This window comes from Cynocephalus volans, chromosome 4 (assembly GCF_027409185.1).
Source record: "Cynocephalus volans isolate mCynVol1 chromosome 4, mCynVol1.pri, whole genome shotgun sequence".
Taxonomy (NCBI): Eukaryota; Metazoa; Chordata; class Mammalia; order Dermoptera; family Cynocephalidae; genus Cynocephalus; species Cynocephalus volans.
Genome location: NC_084463.1, coordinates 104,041,955 through 104,065,118, shown reverse-complemented (window position 1 = coordinate 104,065,118; position 23,164 = coordinate 104,041,955). Strand labels below are relative to the sequence as shown.

Here is a 23,164-nt window from a genome sequence, read left to right as displayed (position 1 = left end):
TCATTCTTGATATTCATTGGTTAAAAATATAAGGTATGATTTGGATCATATCCATTTTTAGTTTTAATTTCTTGATTGCAAGGAAGGATAAGACCTATTTTAATTGACTGAATATTCACGTTCACTTCATGTGAACCTTTTCTCCACATAATCTGTTTATTTTCTGTTTGGAAAATATATTTAAATTGGGTGAAATGATAAAGGAAATAGAAAGAGCGAAGGTTAAAGTACATAAGGAATATGAGAATGTTGATAGAACCACAAATAGACATAAAAGGATACAAAGGTTCATTTTAGAATTTAAAAAAAAGTGGGGGGGTATGTAAAAAATGCATTAGCTCAATGTGTACAAACATAATTGTAGAACACGGAAAACTGACAGAGATTTAGTCTGGTTATGTTAATCTTCCCTCTGATGTCAGTGCTCACCTGTTGAGAGTAAGTATGTCGGGGAGGGGTTAAATTAGGAAAAGAAGGGCTTACATTTGAATCAGCTTCTTTATGGAATTTATAAATAGGGGTCTTTCGACAAGTATTCCTAATCAAATTAATGGTGACAGTATATTCTAATATTGTACGCAGAATAATCCCCATCCTTTCCATTTACACAAGTGTAAATATAGACTCATAAAATTAGGGCAATTTATCATTATAATTAAGACTGAGGGTTCTGGAATCAGTGTCTGGGCTAGAAACCGGATCTATTACTTACTAGCTGTCTAATCTTATAAAACATTCCTCATCTAAAAATAGGCATAAAATTTATGAGTTAATATGTAAAACGTTCTCAGGAAAACAACTGACATATTCAGTGACTGACTCATTTAGAAATATTCGCTATTATATTATTGCGTAACTTTCCAATCATCTGGTTTCCCTGTATTCCTGTTATGTCCAATATATGCCATGATTCAGAAATGACATTACCTAGGCTGTCCAAAACTTCCTTGACACATGTATCCAGCTGTTTATATGCTCAAAAGAGAATATCCTGCCCTAGGAACCCTGAAGATCAAGAAGCCAGAGGAAGCAGAAACTTTGGGTATGAAACTTTAAAGATAGATTAATCTGTTAAAATGTTTTTCATAACTGCAATTCAACATTTTAAAATAAGTTGTATTGTGTATGTTTAAGGAGTACAACTTGGTGTTATGAGATGCAAAATAAAATTGTTACTACAGTGACCCATCATCTCACATAGTTACTCATCCCCCCCACAACCCGTGCCGTGGCAAGAATGGTTATAATCTACTAATTTAGCAAAAATCTTAAATACAATACACTATTATTAACTATAGTCTTCGTGTTGTCCATTAGATCTTTGGACTTGCTCATTCTACGTATCTGCTACTTTGTATCCTTTAACCTACATCTCCTCATTCACTCCGCCTTCGACCATGACCCTGGTAACCACTGTTTTACATACTCTCTATCTAAGTATATTTGTTTTATTTTTGTGGGTTTTTTTGGTTTTTTTTTAGATTTCACATGTAAGTGACATCATACAATATTTTTTTTTTTCTGCGTCTGGCTTCTATCACTTAGCAAAATGTCCTCCAGTTTCATCCACGTTGTGGCAGATGGTAGAATCTCCTTTCTAGGGCGAATCATATTCCACTGTGTGTGTGTACATATATATGTGTGCATATATGTATGTATATGCATATACATACATACATATTTATGTGTGTGTGTATATATATTTCACAGTTTCTTTATCCATTTGTCCATCGACAGACACCCAGATTATTCCCGTATTTTGGTCATGAAAAATGAAAGTTGCAATGAATACTGGAGGGCAGTATCTTTAGGAGGTCATGATTTCATTTCCTTTGGGTATCTACCCAGATAAAGGTTAGCTGAGTCATATAGTAATTCTATTTTTAATTTCTTTATGAACCTCCATACTGTTTTTCATAATGCTGCACCAATCTATACTCCCACTAACAGTATTCAAAGATTGCTTTTTCTCGGCACTCTTGCCAACACTTACTTCCTGTTTTTTGATAATATGTATCTTAATAGGTGTGCAGTAATATCTCATAGTAGTTTTGAAGTCCAGTGTGCTGTATATATACCAATCCTGACTTCACTGAACAGTGACTTAAAGGATACTTTTCCTGATGACAAAGACTCCATTATTTACAAATATTTAAAATAGTAATAGGAGTATCTCAGAAACAGTGCCAATTGTGTTTCTAAAAAGAAGAAAAGGTTAGGGAAAAAAAGAAAAAGACACTATCTATTAGGAGACCAGTATGTTTTACAAAATGTTGTTCTAATAGTATTAAAACATGAGACAGTTGTACTCAGCAAATTGCATTATTGATTTGTTGGTGGGGATCAGCCAAAGCAGAGGTATGCAGAGCAAAGGGAAAATCAGGAACCAAAGTTTGGATGAAGAAGACGCCTGTCAAGTGAACTTAACCAAGAACAAGACACCAAGTTGTTTGATTAGTTGTATACATGAAAAGAAATGAAGGAAGCTCAGACTATAGGTTGTAATCAAATTGTTACAATTCTTTCCTGCTAAGGTCAGGAGGAAATACAAATTCTGTGGCCAGTGGAGAGTGATGAATAATGCAATCATTTATTCATTACCTGACACACTATTATCAGGCCCACTCCTGTCATCATCCTGAATGAGTTCCATGTGGTTGTGAATAAACCTTCTTCAAATCATTCCACAACAATTGTCATATCCTCCTAAATGTCGGTTTTCCTATATGAAAGCCAACCCTGTAACTTGGCATGTCCCCAAACTATTAAGACTAAAGTCTTAAAAACAAAAACAAAAACAAAAACAAAAAAAAGCAGAAACCTATCCTTTATTTAAAACCTCCTATCATCCCTCCTGCCTCTCTCTATTTCTTGTCTTACAACCACACCATTTCTTACAAAGTCCCCCAAACTCATGGCACAAATTCTTTAATTTTCAATTGATACCACTTTCTTCTCAATGGAAGACTATAGGATTTTCATGCATTTCACTCTGGATTTTGGTGCTTAAATATTTCCCCTCATTTAGCAACTGTACATCAGTTATATTGCAAATTACAAATAAATATACAGTGGAAAAATATAAATGGCAATATATTGGTAGAAGTTATTAAAGGTGCTCTGTTCATGGATAAGAAGATTCACAGAGTTCAGTGCATCTCAACAAGGAGAAAAAAAATAGTTCCTGCAGCTCTTACTGAGATAACCTCTACATATCTATTTAGGTGGTGCCCTTCTTGAGACAGATGAACTTTGTAATAATACCTGACTCTCTCGCAGATGATGAAATAAGTTCTTGCTAAATATTTACAGTCATCATTAGTCCACGGCCACCAATTCCCTACATTTTTTTTTATTTCTTAACTTATCAGAGGTTTCAAAATTTATAAATTATTATTTTGTTTGTTTTATATTAAAAATCCATGAAGAGAAAGTGAAAACATCCGACCCTGGTTATGTCAGCACATAATAAGACTGATGCCCATCCACTGACCTTCATTCTCATCGGCATTCCTGGGTTGGAAGCTGCCCACATCTGGATCTCCATCCCCTTCTCTGTGGTCTACCTTTTGGCTCTACTGGGAAATTGCTCTCTTCTGTTTATTGTCAAGACAGACCCCAGCCTCCGTGAGCCAATGTACCTCTTCCTCTGCATGCTGGCTGTGGCTGACCTTGTCGTGTGTACCACAGCTGTGCCCAAACTTCTCAGCCTCTTCTGGTTCCATGACAGGGAGATTCGCTTTGAAGCCTGCCTCACTCAGGTGTTCCTGATTCACTCTTGCTCCACCATGGAGTCTGGCTTCTTCCTGGCCATGGCTTTTGACCGTTATGTAGCCATTTGTAATCCGTTAAGACACTCAGCTATTCTGACACACACTGTAATTGGGGAGACAGGCCTAGCTATTGTGCTCAGGGGCACAGCACTTCTCAGTCCTCACCCCTTTCTGCTACGTTGGCTTCCCTACTGCAGAACCAATGTCATTTCTCACACCTACTGTGAGTTCATGGCCCTCATCAAAATTGCCTGTGCTGAAACAAGAATTCGCAGAGCCTACAGCCTCATCGTTGCCTTTCTTACCGGTGGGGTGGACTTCATACTGATCATTTGCTCTTATGTCCTCATACTCCGCACTGTCTTTCACCTCCCATCCAAGGATGCCCGACTCAAGACCTTAGGCACCTGTGGCTCCCATGTCTGTGTCATCTTAGTGTCCTATACTCCAGCCTTTTTCTCTTTTTTCACCCACAGGTTTGGGCACCGTGTGGCTCTGCATGTCCACATATTTGTGGCCAACATCTATCTTCTTGTCCCACCCATGGTGAACCCCATTATATATGGGATAAGGACCAAGAGGATACGGGACAGAGTCCTTAAATTGCTCAGTTTTTCAAAGTCACTAAAGTGAATTATCTTTGTTGTTGGGTAATATCTGAATAAAACATTATATACTCTATCTTAGATTGTGTGGTTTCTTCATTAAGTTCCTTTTTTCATGATTATCAGATTGTTAAGGTTTTCACGTGGAAAGTAATGTATCCAAATATAATTGCATGTTTAAACAGATACAACTGTAGATTATCTATGCACTTAAAAAATATTCTTCAAACAAATATAGAAAATATGAGTCTGAACATATATGGAAATTAGGTTTACAGAAGATCAGGAGGGTATGAGAAAATCTCACTTTTAACTGTCTTCTCTGGGCCATTTTCATTCTTTCTAGGATGTTCTGATTATTTTTTCTATTTATTCCTATATTACTGCCCCTTCCCTCTTTCTTGAGGGACTCTTACTTATTCATTCTTCTTGATATTTAAAGTAGAGGCCAATTATATTTGCCCTATTTTATCTTTCCTATGTCAAGAAAAATGTCTTAATTGTTTCTTTTTAAATTTATTTATTTTTAATTGGTATGTATTGGTTGTACCTATTTATGGAGTACAGAGTTATATATTTCAACACATGTATACACTGTGTTATGATCAAATAAGGACAATTTGCATATTCATCACCATAAAAATTTATCATTTCTTTGTCATGAGAGTATTTGAATTCCTTTCTTCTAGCTGTTTGAAAACATAGAATAAATTATTGTTAATTATAGACGCGTAGTACTACATTTGACTAGAACTTGTTTTTTCCTATCTAGTTGCAATTTTATATCCATTATTTAACCTCTCCTCATGTCCCTCTCCTCCTATCCTTCCCAGCCTCTGGTAACTACAATTTTACTCTTACGAGCTCAACATTTTTTGGCTCCCATATATGAATGGAAACATGCAGCATTTTTCTTTCATTGCCTCACTTATTTCACTTAACAAGTCTTGTAGGCTTATCCACATTGTCACAAATGACAGAATTTTGTTATTTTTCATGGCTGGGTAGTATTCCATTGTGTATATGTACCACATTTTCTTTATCCACTCATCTGTCAATGGACACCTAGGTTGATCACTTACCTTGGCTATTGTGAGTGGCACTGCAGTAAACATGGGGGTGCAGATATCTCTTCAGTGTGCTAATTTCTTTTCCTGTGGATAAATACCTAGCAGTGGGATTGCTGGAAGTCCAGCATCTTTCTAAAGCCTTAAACTTCAAAAACATTGAGATCATGTGTTTTTTTTCCTATAATGTTGAATATTCAGTCTGGGCTTATGTCCAGTAGCAGTAGGGCATTTGAAATATATGACTCTGTATATTTTATATTCTCACAGAATTTTATTGAGATCTAAACTTTTTAAAAATGTATTCAGTATCCTTGGTACAGATATATCAAAGATTGTCCAAAGTAAAAGATTATTTTTATAGATTGCTTCCTATATTTTTAATGATTAGAATGTTGTTCATTTCAACTCTGACAGACTTTTTAGCTAAGGAATTTAAGGTTGTGACAATTATTATGCTGAGGTAGATGTATTGGCAAGTAGAACTCTTATCAAAATGTTTTTTCCTCAAAAACAAACAGACAAAACAGAGCAATCCCATGGGGAATCATTGGAGCCAAAGAAAAAAGAGAAATTTAATATCAACGTGATATATAATCACAAATCTTTGGTTGACCATTTACAACATCATTAGACTTACAAATTTCCTTTTGTTTGTCACAGTCTTTCCTTCTTGACTAAACTTTCTTCTTTCTTAAGCACGCATTCAGCACTTTGTTTAGTGAAAGTCTCTGGCTGCTAACTTCTCTGTGATCTGTTCATCTAAATTTTTCTTTATTTCACCCTCATCCTTGAATGATACTTTTCTAGCTACACAATTCCATTTTGCAGTTAGTACATTCTCTTAGCCTTTTGAAGTCATTATCCTACAGTCTTCTGAAATCTATTATTGCTTTGAAGAAGTCTCTTGCTGCTAAAATTGTCAGGACTCTGTAGGTAATTATCTTTTCTCTCTGACTGTTATGAAATAGTGTTACTTTGCTTTGGTGTTCTGTAGTTTCCAATGGATGAATCTCATAGGCATAATGCTAAGTGATAAAAGTCAGACCCCCAAAACACTACATACTATGTGAGCCTGTTCAAATGAAACTCCACAGAAGGCAAAACTATAGGGGGAGTAGTATTCTGTCATCAATGTTCTTAAAGGTATTTTTATTACACAGCTGAAATAGAACTAAAGTTGTGCAAATTCAGGCACAGAGAAATTACTTTACCACTGATGAAATATTTTCATCAAGTGCTTAACTTTTCATCAAGCTAAAAATATGAAGATAATCAACATTTATTAAACATTTACTAGGTTCCAAGCTCTTTTCTGTATTTTGTATGCATAATCACTTAACTCTCAATATATTTTTAGAGTTATCATGAATCCCAGATGATAAACACAACACACTCATCTTCAATGGACTAGTGAGTAGAGAAGTTAGGATATGAAGTCTGTTTAGCCCTCTAAAGCCATGTTTCCTTAATCTCACAATTATTTCACATACAGACAATCTCATTGAATGGGGCTCTCAGGAACACAGCTTCTCACAGACTCAGATGTCAAAATTGCTACTACTGCTCATACCATCTCCCATAACTACCCTCAGCTTACATTCACTTAGCCAATGTTTAATTATTGACTGGAATTCACTGGGGAAACAGAGATGCCTAAGGCAAGTTTCTAATTAGTTTCAGGGTCTCAGTAGTACACACACAAAAAAAATTGGCCTTTTCTTTCCCACATGATTCTTGAAAAGATTGAAAGAAAGCTCAAGAGTGGAAGATGTGGGTTCTCAATATTATCTTTCTTAGTAAGGACTACTGTGGAGGTCTTAGTATGGCTCAAGAGCCAGTGAGTACTCTAAACCTTAGAGTTAGGCATATATTCTTCATCAGAACAGGAAGACTTACGTCATGGAGGAAACACATAACTTTTTTCGAAAGCTGCACTACCAGGCAGTGGTGGGGAAGGCTTATTCAGTTTATTCTTACCAAATTTTCAAATCTCTTACCCCTTCTCTCGAGCATATACTGAAGAAGGGTGTGGAGAAAGGATGAGCTTTACAAACTTGAACATCAAGAGAAGGAAGAAATGTTTTTCTCCAGTAGTTTGATAAAGTTGAATCAAGCATATAAGCATTTATTTTCACATTTATAAAATCATTTTAGATTCATAACATCATTTTAGATTAATAAGATGCTTACATTCTATTAATCCCTCTTGAATTCTCTGCATACCTTCACCAGTAACTCCTCACGCAAACTTTACAATATTTATAGCCTTTATAGCCTCATTTTACAAATAAAGAAACTGAGGCACAAAGAAATTAGTTGAGCTGTCATGGTCACAGAGATTGTTAAGGTGGAACTAGGATTTGAACCTAGGATGTCTGGCACAATGTTTAAATTTTTAACCACTACACTAAATTCAGTTAGTTTATGCTATGATATATCAAGTGATAAGTACTATGATAGAGGTAAAAAAATAGATAATTAGTCAAAACTGGAGTTTGAAGTCAGAGAACATCTTGTATTCCAGAATACAAGACATCAAGAACGTCATGTAGGCAACAAAAGCTTCTTGTAGGTTAGGCCAATTCAGGTGTGTGTGTGTGTGTGTGTGTGTGTGTGTGTGTGTGTGTGTGTGTGTGTGTGTGTGTGTGTGTGTGTGTGTGTGTGTGTGTGTGTGTGTGTGTGTGCGCGCGCGCACGCGTGTTGGGGTGGTGGTGTCCAGTTTTGGGTTAGCCGATTTTTCATGTAACCACCCCACTTCCTAAAAATTGTTCCATTATCTCCATCTGATGGTCAACTAATCTGATTACTAATCAAGTCTCGACTTTCTGGAATGATAGTTTTCAAAATTTAGAATGCTTGAAGACTTTTAAAAATGCAGATTGCTGGGGTCCACTCTAAGAAAATTGGATTCAAAATTTGTGTGATGGATCCTATAACATTTGCTTTTTGATCATTTTTTTGAATATTTATGAGCAATAGTCCACAGTCCACACTTGGAGAAAAAAGTTTGCAGAAAGTTAACAAGGGATCCCAGATATCTTTCTAGTCAACTATTACAGCATTCTTTAAAATTCTTATCAGGACTTCTGATTTTCACTTAGAGTAAGAAATTAGAAAACCATCACTCAAAACCTTATACAAAAAATATAATGTTGGATAATCAATAAATTCACATTTCCCTTGAACTTTTTGGGTAGTTGAAATTACAGAGCAACCAGCTAACCCAAAATTTAAGGAAAGACAGGCAACTCAAAGAAAAGATAGGACATGATCCCTTGCTTATCAGGGGCAGATGCCAGATTCCATACAAGGCAGTGAAGAGGATTTTTTTACTAAAATTTTTAAGCAAATTCCTCAAAGCAGAGTTTAGACCTGTGTGAGAATACAGAATGATTGAGGGTCGTCTGTGAATTACACAAAGGAAAATTCATACCCACTCATTTTTTTCTCTCCAGACCTCTACCAGGTAATCATGAGAACTACGGAGGTAAGGACTAAAGGCCAGAGAAAACCTTCATCATGGTACAGGAGAATAGCAGCCACTATAAGATGAGATCTAGACTACACCCAGTTCCTGTTCCCTCTCTCCTTGAGGAGCAAAAGACTTCAGCCACTGGGGTAAAAGTACACTTGAAGATACATGGCTGCTGAGGGAAAGGAACAGAAACAAACCCTGCAAACTTGGTGTGAGGCAGAATCATCAGAGGTCTCCTACAGCTGGAGAAGGAAAGAATCACTGAGAAGTCTCCACCTCTAAGACCCAGAACATGGCACCTGCCCAAGACTGAGGCTGAACCAGCACAACAGATTACATACCCTAGCTCCCACCACCAGATGGGCAGAGGTGGTGTAACAGCATTCTATTGCTGAGGGGGCTCCAAGAGCATGGTGGTGGCTTTATCTGTGCCACAGAAACAAAGGGAAGACCTAAATATAATAGTAGACATTGAGAAAAACCTTCAGACTAACAAGCTCACACCCTTAACACAAGGTAAAAATAGGAATGTGAAGCCCAGGAGGCATTCTCTGAGGACATTCATAGCAACAAAAAGAAGAAATGGATAAGTGGAATACTCATTCACCTAATAAAGATATTGAATCTGCAGTTAGCAACCTAACATAGAAAACTCCAAGGCCAGATATTGCAATGGTGATATCTACAAAATTTTCAATGACTAAATACCAATTAATACACAAATTAGCCAGAATATAGAAATAGAGTGAACACTTTCCAATTCATTCAGGATACAACTGGGGACATAAAAATGAAAAGTTATTTCATAAGCAGAAAAACTGGATACATGAGGGATGAGTTCATTCTCACAATAGGGTTACAGAACAAAGTCGTTTGTGCCTATAATTACATAGCATAACAAAATGATTTTTTTTCAAATAATTTCAAGTTCAGAGTGCAATGTTGATACAAATTTAACAAATGTATCTAAGAATATGTGACATCATATATTCTATGGTAATAACAATAAGTAGTTCGTTTTTCTTCTAAAGTGCATTCTACAGAGTATGAGTGTCACGGGATGGTCTAAGAAGAGTATTCTGAAGCCAATCTTTCCTTAAAGTTTCAAATGAGTATTTGTGAGTTAAAAACTCTGAGAGGTCCTGCAATAAAAATATTGCTAGAAAGTTAGGTTTTTCTAGGATGTCACACACATTTTCCCTTGAATCTTATCTATACATAATGTCAATAACATCACATAGACCTAGATAACACTGAAGAATATCACATGGAACTAGAGTTCTATTAAAACAAACAAAACACATTTAGATAGGGCTAGATTAGGAACATCACTGGGACTTTTAACATTCCATAAGAGTGAAACTCCTGTACAGGGTGGGAAAAAAGACACACTGACCAAACTGTTTGGAAAAGAATAGATTGTTTGCAAACAGGTATCAGTAAGTTAGACTCTAACTCGTCTACCAGGTAAACACCAAAACACATCTTTTTAAAAAAATTACAAATTTACCAAGATTGCCAAGTTTCTGAAATTCTGTTCATGGTGAAAAACTTCCAGCTTTCTCACATAATTATCATGTTCACAGTATCAACTTCATATCTTCTGACATTAACATGGCAAAGTCAAAATAATATTCTTTTTGATAGTGAGTCCAGGCATATGGGAAATACTCCAATGTTTATTAATTTGAGACCAGCACTAATCAGGCTTACCTAGTATCATTGTTTTAACTAAGGATATGAAGGGTTTTATAGGTTTTATGTTTGCTTTCTTGTGCGTATGTATGTGTGTATGTCTGTGTTTACTTGGTTTTGCTTTAAACTGCCCATGGCTATGATGAAAGCAGGGCAAAGTGTTGGTTTTCTTCCACATTAGGCATCTGAATCATTTACAAACAATGGAAAACTATAAAACACTTTTACCTATGCATTTGTCATTGGCTTAACTTTCTATTTCTGGATTGGATAAGGAAGCTGCACAGAACAAAGAACTGCTGTTGACAGTCCTTCCCTAAGATAGACCTGCATACCTTCCAAATGTTCTCTTCCCATTTTGAACATAGAAAACTTGTGCCACCTCCTTCTTAAATACAATTTTTTATAAACACCACAGCTATGTCTTATTTCTTGGAAAACATTTTTAGCACCTGTTCTCTAATCTGTTTAGTTCTGACACCATAAATTACAGGATTGAGAGCAGGTGGAATGACTACATAGAAATTTGCTAGAAGGATGTGGATGTAGCGTGGTATGTTCCTGCCAAACCTATGGGTCATGAATGAAAAAAATGCAGGGGTGTAAAAAGTCAACATGACACACACATGAGCACCACAGGTGCTAAGTGCCTTGAGTCGGGCATCATGAGAAGAAAGTCGAAAGACAGCACGAAGGATCTGTATGTAGGAAATGATAATGGCTATGATGTCAAACACCAGGGTAGAGATGGCACATAAGCCATAGATGATGTTCACCCTGATGCTGGCACAGGACAGGCGGGCAATACCCATGTGCTCGCAGTAGGTGTGTGGGATAATTTGGTGTCCACAGAACGGTAACCTTAGGATCAGGAGGACAAACGGTATGGCAAAAGACAAAGGTCTCAGGAGGATTACCCATGCAATGATGAACACCACCTTGTTTGTCAGCACCTGTGTGTAGCGAAGAGGATTACAGATGGCCATGTAGCGATCATAGGCCATGGCCACGAGCACATCAGACTCCATGCCAGTGCACAGATGGATGAAGAACATCTGGATAAGGCAGCCCTCAAAGGAGATTTCTCTCAGGGTGAACCAGAAGATGCCAAGCATTTTGGGGATGGTGGATGTGGACAGGCCCAGGTCAACAGATGACAGAATGGCCAGGAAGTAGAACATGGGCTGATGGAGACTGTGCTCAGTCTGAATCACATAAACAATGCTGATATTCCCAAGTGCAGCTGTCAGGAACGCAACAAAGAAAGGAAACCCAATCCAGACATGCATATTTTCAAGCCCAGGGATCCCCAGAAGAAGGAAAGAGTAGGGGTGAAATAGTGTGGCGTTAAGAGAGGCCATCCTTCTGGGACTTTTTATACTGAAATATGTCACAGATCAAGTGCCTCTCATTCATTGAGTGGGTCTCTTCCTTGCTTAGTGCCCAAAGAAAAAGAAGTCAGTGAAACTTCTATCCATACCTACCCATATTGCATCACAGAGGCTTGAAAACATACACATTTAATGGTAAAACGCGGCCCCAACATTTCAAGGTACTTTATGAGATCCATTCAATTAAGTCTAATCTTTTACTTTAACAAACATTGATGGAGTGTCTAACGCATATGTGTCAAGTTCTATACTAAGACTGATTACAAAAGATGGACTAGACAAAGTTCCTTTTCTTATGAAACAAAGTTAGTGATCTGAAGTTAGTGTTAGTGGTTGTAACAGTTACAAAATCAGCAACTTAAACGAACAAAATATTGCTTTGATAAAATTTTTCTGTTACTACTTTAGGTACACAAAATATTCTCCCAGAAAAAAAAAATAACATTATTTATTAAAAAAAATTTCTGATTTATGACTATATATTTTATAGACAAAGAAGGAGGAACATAGCTTAAACATGGTGGATGTCATTATGATTCTACATGGGCCACATTTCTGAGCTGAACGTACGTAATTCACTCTTCAAAGAAATGATAAATGCAGCAAAGTAGACCTTTCTAGGACAAATTTGGATGAGTGCAGATCTCAATTTGTTTAAGCCCCCAAAACCATTTCTCATCTCATAGTCATCTTCTGATCTCTCCTTTCTTACTGCAGCCAATATCATAGAGGCTCTCTGCCTTGAGGTTTTATTAATGACGCCACAGTAAACTTCTTCCCGGGATAATCCTCTTAATTTGAGTCTGCTTACAATTGAATGTACATATCTCTCTTCATTTCTAATCTGATGAGAGTCTTTGCTTTTTTAAGTGTCTTCCTGTTGATGACTGTCAAGAAAGAGATACAGATTTACATACATTGACACACACAAGTATGAATGTTCAAGGTTATAAAACATTATAGAATTATCTGGTAGGGTGAGTTAATTTATACACATTACTCCTTGATACTGGATCAGTTATTTCTCTTGCTATTATAATGGGCCATGATATATCACCTTAATAAAGCTAAGCACATGGTGATCAAGAGCTCTTTCTTTCTCTTTCACAGAATAGTGCGTGTGTGTGCATGTGTTTATGTGTGTGTGTCTTGGAAGGGTGCATTGCAACTTGAGCCTTGGACAAATTACTTAAGAAATCGTAGAAAGTAGAATTTGATCACAAGTACAGGAAAGAGGCAACAAAATCGAGTTAAGATAATTAATCAAAGGCAAACAAATTACTAGATTGAGAGAATAAAAGAGAGATTCCAAGAAATAAATATTTAGAAAGTTATTCCTAATTTGAGCAGTGATGACTATATACAAGGTAGTATTAGAATTGAGAGTATTGGGAAAAGAGATGAAGTAGAATGCTGTAATCAGATTTTTGCTCTGTGACTTGAGTTCAACCAGAGTTAACTTAACGAGTGTTTGAAAATGGCATAATGTTTAGAAACAGACACTAGGGATTAAGTGCAAGTTCTGTTGCTATTGCCATGTGATCTCAGTTAAATTATTACCCTCCTCAATGTCTAAAATTTCTTACTTATGCAATGCCTACATTACAGGATTCTTGCAAGTTATGCCTGACCGAAGATGGATCATAAAAAAAGTAAAGTTACAGTCACTGGTTATCCTATTGATAAGAATGTGACAAAGTAAAAAGCTATAGTGAACTTGGTTCTGACATATATCAGTTTGTCAGGCAATCCTTAACAGGGATTAGCAGACATTAAATCCTGATCCTCACTTTATCTGCATATAAATATCTGGACAGAGTTTATAATGTTTATAATCCAGTGTAACTGATTATACTTATTCTTAAGCATTTATACAGAGATTATATTACACATTTGGAGATTTTGTACCATTACAAAATGATTAGAACTACCTTCTGATTGGGGAAAATAGCAAGTGGTTTGTTTGTGTTTTACTAGGTTATAACTGCAAGGGACAATTCCTGAATAGTTTAAGCTAAGTTCGATTATTGTTCTCTCTTCATGTCAAACATAGGCTAGGGCTGAGGCCATTTTCCAACCTTTAAACTAGGTTAGAAGGAATTAAAGGAGAGAAAACAGTGAGAAATAGACAAAAGCCATGAAGAAAAGAATCTTGATAAATCAGTAAATAGACAGGATTCATATCAGTGAAGAGGTGTAGTATAACAGAATGGGAAAGGTGTCAAATGATATTCCAGCTGGGCACAGAGATTGTATAAAAATGGATGAGAGAGAATGAACGCAGTAATTGCTCAATTGTATATGAGATTATTCCAACAAGTTCTTAGTCATTTCCCTAGCTCCTTCTCTCAATCAGAAAGTTTCCTTTCTTTCCCATATTATATCACCTACGGCTCTTTTTCTTGTGCTCAGCTAGCCACACATAAGGATCCACACTTCTAAAATGTTACTTACCAGCGGAGACTACTGGAGACGTTAACAAATCTCTAACAGTATCTTTCTAAACTCATTTGCTTAGGAGGGAGGCTTTTTTGTGCTTTAGCCACAACCTCCAGAGTGAGATCTTTGCAACACCCTATACTGTACACCCAGGGGATATGGGGGATGACAAAGCTCTGAGATCAGCATTAACCCTTTCCTGTGAAGGAGAATATTACGAGACATTTATAACCCACGTACTGATTCTGGGACCAACTTTCCAAATTTATAATTATCTTTTTTCCATGGCAAAAATTATTGGTTTTTTAGTCTTGTAAGATTTTAAATAATTGGTTCTGGGCTATTTATCTTGAACACTTCAAGGAGAGTGGTGCTGGTCCCTGACCCATAATATGTACGTTAATGACTATTTTAAATCTGGGTATGTCTTTGTAATGCTGTGCAACTACCATGTTCACTCAATATTTGGTATATTTGCAACATTACAAAGTAAAAAATACACTATGATATCATCATAATAACTTGCTATTTGGCATAATTGCACTATCCTAAAGTGAAGAAATGCACACAATTTTGGATCACACTGAGATCTATTATGCCATTCCATTGGAGGTTTCCCGACAGTAATAGAAACCAGACATGAAAATCCAGAGGCCAGAGACTAGTTATTTTGTCATCACTTTCCCACTGAGTGCTTATATAAAACCTTGTACAAATTGCCTTATCCTCTTAATTTCAATTTTGAAACCTATAAAATGAGAAAATTTATGAAATAAGCTTCAGTCTCCTTTTGTCTTAACATCACATGAGTTTATTTTCCCATTTTACTGATGAGGAAACAGAAACAGAGACGTTCCCACTGTGCTGTAATGCTGTTTTTAGGCTTCCATTCTAGAAGGCTTGCCCATGAGTGACAGGGACTGATCTTGGACACTCAAGAGGATAAATCAGTTTCAAGGTTCATTCATTGATGATTCAACAAACGTTTGATGACTGTCTACTATGTGTCAGGCACTATTTTAGACACTGTCCATATAGTAGTAAACAGAACCAACACAGTATCTTTTTTTTTTTTTTTTTTTTTTTGTCGTTTTTTCGTGACCGGCACTCAGCCAATGAGTGCACCGGTCATTCCTATATAGGATCCGAACCCGCGGCGGGAGCGTCGCCGCGCTCCCAGCGCAGCACTCTACCGAGTGCGCCACGGGCTCGGCCCCCAACACAGTATCTTTTCTCTGCTAAGAGGAAGAGGACAAAAGACAGAATAAAGAAAACAAGTGTACAGATAATATGAGTTATGTTGAAGTGTGAAGCGGCGGTTGGGGGTGGGAATGGTGATAATAGGGATTGAGCATTCATAGTAACATTGCCAGGGGAAATGACAGCAAAAATGTGACATTTAAGTAAAGGTTTGAAGGGGGTGAGGAAGCAAGCCACATGGAATCTGGGGAACATTGGGGAGAAGCATTCCAGGCAAATGCAAAGAAACTGAAGCTAAAGCCCATATGGTGTGGTCAAGGAAAACACAAGTTTCATAGAATCAAAGTCTCCAAGATGTGGAAAAATTGAGAATCCTTAGAATTCCATAAACTCACACATCATAGGGTTATTGCGCAACAGGATAAACCCCAAAGAAGACCTTCATATGGTGGTTGGCAATCATGGTGCCCATGTGTATTAGTCAGTTCTTTGTGTTGTTATAACAGAATACCTGAAACTGGTAATTTATAAAGAACAGAGGTTTATTTGGCTTATGATTCTGGGACAGCTGCATCTGGTGTGGGCCTCACGTTGCTTCTACTCATGGCGGAAAGTGGGTACAAGCAGATCACATGGCGAGAGGAAGTAAGGGGAGGGGAGGTGCCAGGGTCTTTTATACAACCAGCTCTCATAGGAACTAATAGAGGAAGATCTCACTCACTACCCCATTCCCCAGGGAGAGCATTAATCCATTCATGAGGGATCCTCCCCATGACCAAAACAATTTGCAACACTGCCACGTTGGGGATCAGATTTCCGCATGAGTTTTTCGGTGACAACACATCCAAAATCTATCACCTTGTATGATATTTCTGTCAAGGAGCCATATTTAAGTCAATTCAATTACTTGCTCTTTCATTTTGTGTTCCTTTTGTAGTGTTGAAACAAAACAAAACAAAACAAACCAGGGCATCAGAAGAAACATACATATTGCCAGATTACCATTAGCTACATTTTAAATACATGACTGATAATATGTAATTGTATTTGCATGTCTCTTTCTACCAAGTTATGGCAATTATTACCAAATATTTGAGGACTCCAAATCGGTAAATAAAACAGAGAAAAATTAGTGTTTTATTTAATTCAAGTAGTTAGTAAAATTGACTAACGGGATAATAAAAACATACATACATGAAAAAAAGAGAGGAAATGGTTCTTTTTATGGCAGTTCACTATTTTCATGTGCTTAGAAAATCTGTGTCACACGATGAGAAATGAGTCTTGCCTGGAAGTATTTGCAAATATTGCTTTAGTGCTTTCCTGATTCTAGTGCTACTGTTGGAATTCTAGTTCTAACTTGATTACTATCACTGTGCAGATGGCATGCTTTTACTCTGTGGAAAATTTTAGAATTTACCTTGACTTTGATAATAGTTAATTACCTCTGTAACATTGCAGTTTTAAAAATCTGTTTTCTTTGACATACCATACTCCCTATAAATCTCAACTTGTTTATGTTTCTTTAATTTTGGAAATTACTCATTATTTTTTCAAATGTTTCCCCTCTTCATTAATGATTTTCCTCTTTCTACAATTTATGATATCTATTTTTGACAATTCTACTTTAACCCTCCAGTTATACAAACTTTTTTTTCATTTTCTGATATTTATGCATTAGTAATAATTTCATATTTGCTTTTATGTGCTTGAAAACAATATTCTGTAATTTTATTAAGAGTTTTACAAGTATTAATTAGAGCAGGTCTACCAATTGTCTTTTTTCAAAATAGTTTATTTAGGAATTTAATTCTATAGCGGTTGTATTGGTTTTCATTCACTGCCATAATACACTATCACAAATTTAGTGGTGTAAAACAACACAAATTTATTATCTTACATTTCTGTAGGTTAAAAATTCAACACATATGTCACTGGACTAAAATCAAGATATTAGCGGGTTGCATTTTTTTTCTGGAGGCTTTAAAGGAGAATCCACTTTCTTGACTTTTCCATTTTCTGGAAGCTGTCCACATTCCTTGGCTCATGGTATCTTGCTGTCTTCAGGCTGGCACTGGCCAATAGCATCTTTGTCACATCCTACACCTATGACACTGACTCCTGCTGCCTCCCATTTCCACTTTCGAAGGACTTTTGCAATTACCTTGGACTCACTTGGACAATCTAGAATAATTTATTTTAAGTTAAAATGATAATCTGCTTTAATTCCATCTGCAACCCAACTTGCCCTTTATCTTGGGAGTGGGGGTATTATTCTGCCTGCCAGGAGGGTTGATTTGTTAATTTTTAAAAGTCTGCTTATGCTGTATCTCATGCATAGTGTTTTTTTCCTTCTTTTTATATATACATAAAAGCGATTTACTCATTTGTATTGGAAATTCATTATCAAAAATCTTCCTCTTGATATAATATGTATTTTATTCAAAGAGGACGGGCATTTATTTTCGTATTTATTTATTTCTTCTAAGTTCCTAGGGACATTACCAATATGTAACAATTTAAAATTAATTTTTCAAATTAAGTTTTTACTGGACCACGCATAACTATAGGTAAGAGACTTAGCTATGAATCTTGATTGCCTGGGTGGAAAGCTTAGCTTTACTACTTAAGGTTTTCAATAATATAGTTCCCTCACAGTAATTTCTTAATTTGAGTTTTAAGTATTTTTTCAGGTACAGAGTTTCCATTTGGATCTCTTAAAAATATTTTAGTTTCTTTATTTAATCTTATATTTTATTTTCTTGAATGTATTTAACCATAGCTATTATAAAACCTGTCTAAAAGCTGCATTATTGGATCTCCTATGTTTATTCCTGTTGTTGTTTTTTTTTTGTAATTTTGGTTTTATGTCACATTTGATTGATTCTTTTTTTTTTTTTGCTTGATTATGCAAATAAAATATATTTTGTGTAAAGTAAAGCAGAAAAAATTTGAGGACCAGGATAATATTATATAGTGTTATTCTGGCCTAGAGGACTTATATTTATGTTTACTTCTGGAGTTTACTAAGGCCACTAACAATCTTAGATTTCCTAAATCAAACCAGGATTTGAGGTGGTTTGAACCTATGTCAGAGAACTCGTCTATTTCTGGCTCACATTTACACTTAGGAAGGTCCCCTATGGGATCCCATACAACAGTCGGGGTAGTTTCTAGAAACTGCCCATTTCTAACATCCACTTTAGTACCATAGTCCTTGTATTCTATTGTACAATTTTAGTATTCATAGTCTCTTTATTCTATTAGAAGAATTCCTCAGTTGGAATGTGTCCATCCCTCATGCACACCTACACTCAGTCTGCCATAGAGATAGAGCTAGGGTTTCCTTTACTGTGTTCCACTTGATCCTCCTTTAAGCATTCTCAGTTTCTATGGAAACTCCCTCTGCTTCAACCTGAGTAACTTGCATCCCTTAGGTCCACAGGTCCCTGCTCCTTATACAGTATAAGAAGCTTCAGTTCACTCAGGTTTCCAGGGGCCCTATTTATCCAAGACAAATAAGAAGCTTCTTTCATCATAGATATATAAACTGGTAACCTTCTAGCCCTTTTCAAAAAGAATTTCTTCAACTTGAGCTTTCTTGTTCAAAGTGAGAAAGCAAAGCAGTGAAAATTAATGAAGCTATGGGTAAACAGAAGTGGCCTATACCCTTGAGTAAGTCTGATTTGGGGGAAGAAGGCAAAGCTTGGAGGGAAACCAATTGTCATAAAGAGAAAGGAGGGAAGAAGAGGTAGGCCAAAGAAAAAAGACATTGGCTTGGGAAGTTGGAGATAGGAGATTTAGGTGAGAAAACAGAAATAAATTTTATAGAAAACAAAAACATGATGTTAATCCATGTTGTAAGTTTAGTATTATAAGCAGATATTTTACTAATCTATCTATATCCAAAAGGTTTTTTATAAGGAAGTTGTTGACCAAATTAACATTTTATCAGTTCTTTTCTGAAAAAATTAGAACTGCCTTGAATATAGATGTATGTATGCATATACATGAGGGAACATCAACAAAATTACACAAATGCCTACAGCAGCTTTTTTTGTAAGTGAAGACATATCAAATATTCATCAACAGGTAAATGGTAAACAAATTGTGGAATCTCCATATACTAAAATAGGAGTCATCAGGAAAAAGAGATGAACTATTGATATACACGCCAATATGGAAAAATCTAAAAATAATTATGCTGAACAAAAGAAGCCAGACAAAAGAAAATATGAAGGTACTTCAAAATGTTTGTGGAAAAATGGAATTAAAAGATAAAAATAAAAAATATAAATTTTATTTCTCAACATAAGCTTTGTCCAGTTCAAGACACTTTTGTAAGTGATGATACTAGCTATTTAGTCCATCCCTAGAGAACTGAGAGTCCCGAAAATATAACCATGTCAATGAAGTCTGTTTTTACATTTTTACTGAAGAAAAAATGAGTGCCCTTTAAAGATTGCTTAAGATTAGGAAAGAAAAAGGACTGTAGGTTGGGCGTCTAATGGTGTGCCATTGAAACACTTGTAAAATTGCTCTTTTGACAAGAGGAGTGACAGAAGAACTGTCGTGGGGAAGAAGGATCTGTGATAAAGGCTTCCTTGGTGTTTTTCTGCTAGAGCTTTCTCAGAATTCTCTCTTAATAAGCATATGTTGCCATTCTTTGGCCCTTCAGAAAGTCAGCAAAATGTCTTGAGCATCCCAAAAAAACTGTTGCCTGACCTTTGCTCTTGACCAGTCTGCTTTTCTTCGACTGAACCACTTCCACCTCTTGGAAGTCATTGCTTTGTTTGCACTTTGTCTATAGGATTGTACTGATAAAGCCATGTGTCGTCTCCTGTCATAATTCATTGAAGAAATGCTTCAGGATCTTGATCTCATCTGTTTAAAATTTTCATTGAAAGCTCTTCTCTTGTCTGCAGCTGATCTGGACACAACAGTTTTAGTACCCACCAACCTGAAAGTTTGTTCAATTTTAATTTTTCGGTCAGAATTGTGTAATTTAAGCCAATTGTGATGTCGTCTGTGGTGCTGGCTATTGTTTCTTCTGTTATTCATTGGTCCTCTGCAATTAGGAAACAGACATAATTATTTTTCTCCCAGCAAATTTGTGTAGATGGTCTGCCACTGTGGGCTTCATCTTCTTGTCCCTTCTTAAAATGAGTTATTCATTTGTAAATTGCTGATTTCTTTGGGCCATCATCCCTATAAATATTCTATAAAGCTTCAGAAATTTCACCATTCTTTCACCCAAGCTGCACCATAAATTTGATGTGTGTTCTTGCTTCAGTTTTAGCAGAATTCATGTTGCTCTGACAGGGGATGTTTTCAAATTGATGTCTTATCATTCTTAGTGCCTCAAAGTAGATCCTGTTCAGACACATTATAGCAAGTTAGTGCAAGTTTATTTTGGTGCAAAAAACTTTATGAAATCCACCCACAGTTTTTTCATACTACGCATTTAACGTTAACTTTTCAAAGAGAGTTTTCGAGACCCCTCACATGCATATATGAGGTCATTTCAAAAAATCCGTGAAAAAATTTGCATTATCTTTTAAAAATTTTATTTAGTGTTTATTGTAATATAGTCAATTGTACATATCTGTGGGGTACAGAGTTGAATATCATTACCTGTGTGCAATATGTGATGTTCAAATAAGGATAATTAATTTTTTCAATAATTTTATTTTTCCACAAACATTTTGAAGTACCTTTCAAAAACTTTAATTTGCTTCTTTTCACATGCTTATCATCCGTATTGCACTTCTCCTTCCATAACCTGTTTATCATACACACTCTTCTTGGTTTTTGGTTTTTTTTTTTAAATCAATGCTTAGATAATACCCTGGCTTCTCTTGCTGAAAAGGAAGTCATAATTTGTATTGCTCTCTTGAATTCTCAAAATGATTAGAAGGGAGAATTTTTAATATTCAATAATTACACATATCAATTAAAAAATGGTTTGGAAATGTTCCATTGTCAAATGTCATGAGCAAAGTACATGAAGCCTTATAAAAAGAGTTTAGATAACTTTAAAAATAATTGAATTATTATGAACCTAATTTTCCAATGCTCCTAATTTTTTACTTTCTGTAGTTTTTAATTCCATGCTTTCTTATTTTAATTTATCAATATACAATGTAGTTGATTTTTGTGTCCCTTTACCAATTCTTCTTTCTCCCTCCCTACCCCCCATCAACATCATATCTGTTCACTTGTCTTAACAAGTTCAAGGAATTGTGATTGTTGTGTCTTCTGCCCCGCCCCTCACCACCATTTGTTTGTATATTTATTGACTGATTGATTTTTACCTCCCACAAATAAGTGAGAACATGTGGTATTTCTCTTTCTGTGCCTGCCTTATTTCACTTAATATAATTTTTTCTGATTCCACATTTTGATATGTGTCTTATATTCCTAACATCATGATAACCTCAGCTATGAAATAGAAATACTAAAATACATTATCCAGATGGATGTTGTGAGTTTTTAAAAAAGATTGTATATGTATTTGTATAATATGTGTGGAGGATTGTGTGTGTGTGTGTGTGTGTGTGTGTGTGTGTGTGTTCCCAGTGTATATAACACAGGTAAGGCATACGTTACCTTTTTTCTTTCTTTCCATTTCTCTTTCATTTCTGTTCACTATTTTTATTCTAGCTTAATATCCCTGATCTTTTAAAAGATTTTAAAATTCTTGTAGGACTCTTAAATTACTTGATCTTCATATCACTTACGTATAAAATATTGAAAATTAATATTTTCCTTGAAGGGTGCTTTTCTTAAGATTAGAGATGAGCTTTACACAGAGTCTAACATAAAGCCCTGCAAGTAATAAAGGGTAACTCAATAATTGGTAGTTGATGTTACTATTTTCACTATTATTCCCTATTTTATTTTATGAAAATAATGACTAAATACTAGCAAATTGACCAATTTAATCCTTGAAAGTGATTTTTAATATGTCGGCACAAATTTTGATGAGTCTCTGTGTTTATTGAATAGACATTACCCATCCTGTGTGTTAATTTCTGTATGTTGTCATTTTAATCAACTGGAATTCATTTCCAGGACTTTAATTAAGAGCTAGCAGAGCTCTAAGTTGGTCAAAATTCAAGGGAGTTCTGTTTTCAATGATGGTGATAATGACGAAGGCAGCTCATGGAAAGAGTACTAAGGCAAAATCTTGGCATAATATTGGTGATAAGGCTATTGACAAGCTATTAGAAGAGTGGGATGCTAGCAAAATTGAACTTACCACATAAGACATTTTATTTCAATTTACTGTATAGCTTCTTCCAAGGGTTCATCTTTGAGATTTCACTTATCTAAAGGTCTCTGTACACAGTGCATTTCAAATTGATAGAATTAACCGCAGAAGAACATGCATACAAATGTATAAAGTTCATTATATTATCTTTAGGTCTCTGAAGCTGCAGAAAACTATCTGGAGACCTGCAGATTGCATGAACATACATTTCTGCAGACTGTGGACTTAGCATTCCCAAGAAGA

At 35.8% G+C, this 23,164-nt stretch overlaps 1 protein-coding gene and 1 pseudogene across 1 annotated transcript; one reads left to right on the top strand and one right to left on the bottom strand.

The window, feature by feature from the left end:
• Window positions 1-3,422: 3,422 nt before the first annotated feature.
• LOC134376309 (olfactory receptor 52D1-like) lies at window positions 3,423-4,406 on the top strand (annotated as a pseudogene).
• A 6,637-nt stretch (window positions 4,407-11,043) lies between these two features.
• LOC134375754 (olfactory receptor 52E1-like) lies at window positions 11,044-11,979 on the bottom strand. Its single transcript, XM_063094441.1, has one exon. It carries the CDS (start codon window positions 11,977-11,979, stop codon window positions 11,044-11,046), a length of 936 nt encoding a protein of 311 aa, XP_062950511.1.
• Window positions 11,980-23,164: the final 11,185 nt, after the last annotated feature.

Excerpts from the sequence above, each read along its gene's own strand:
- LOC134375754 (XM_063094441.1), bottom strand. The coding sequence starts at position 11,979 with ATGGCCTCTCTTAACGCCACACTATTTCACCCCTACTCTTTCCTTCTT.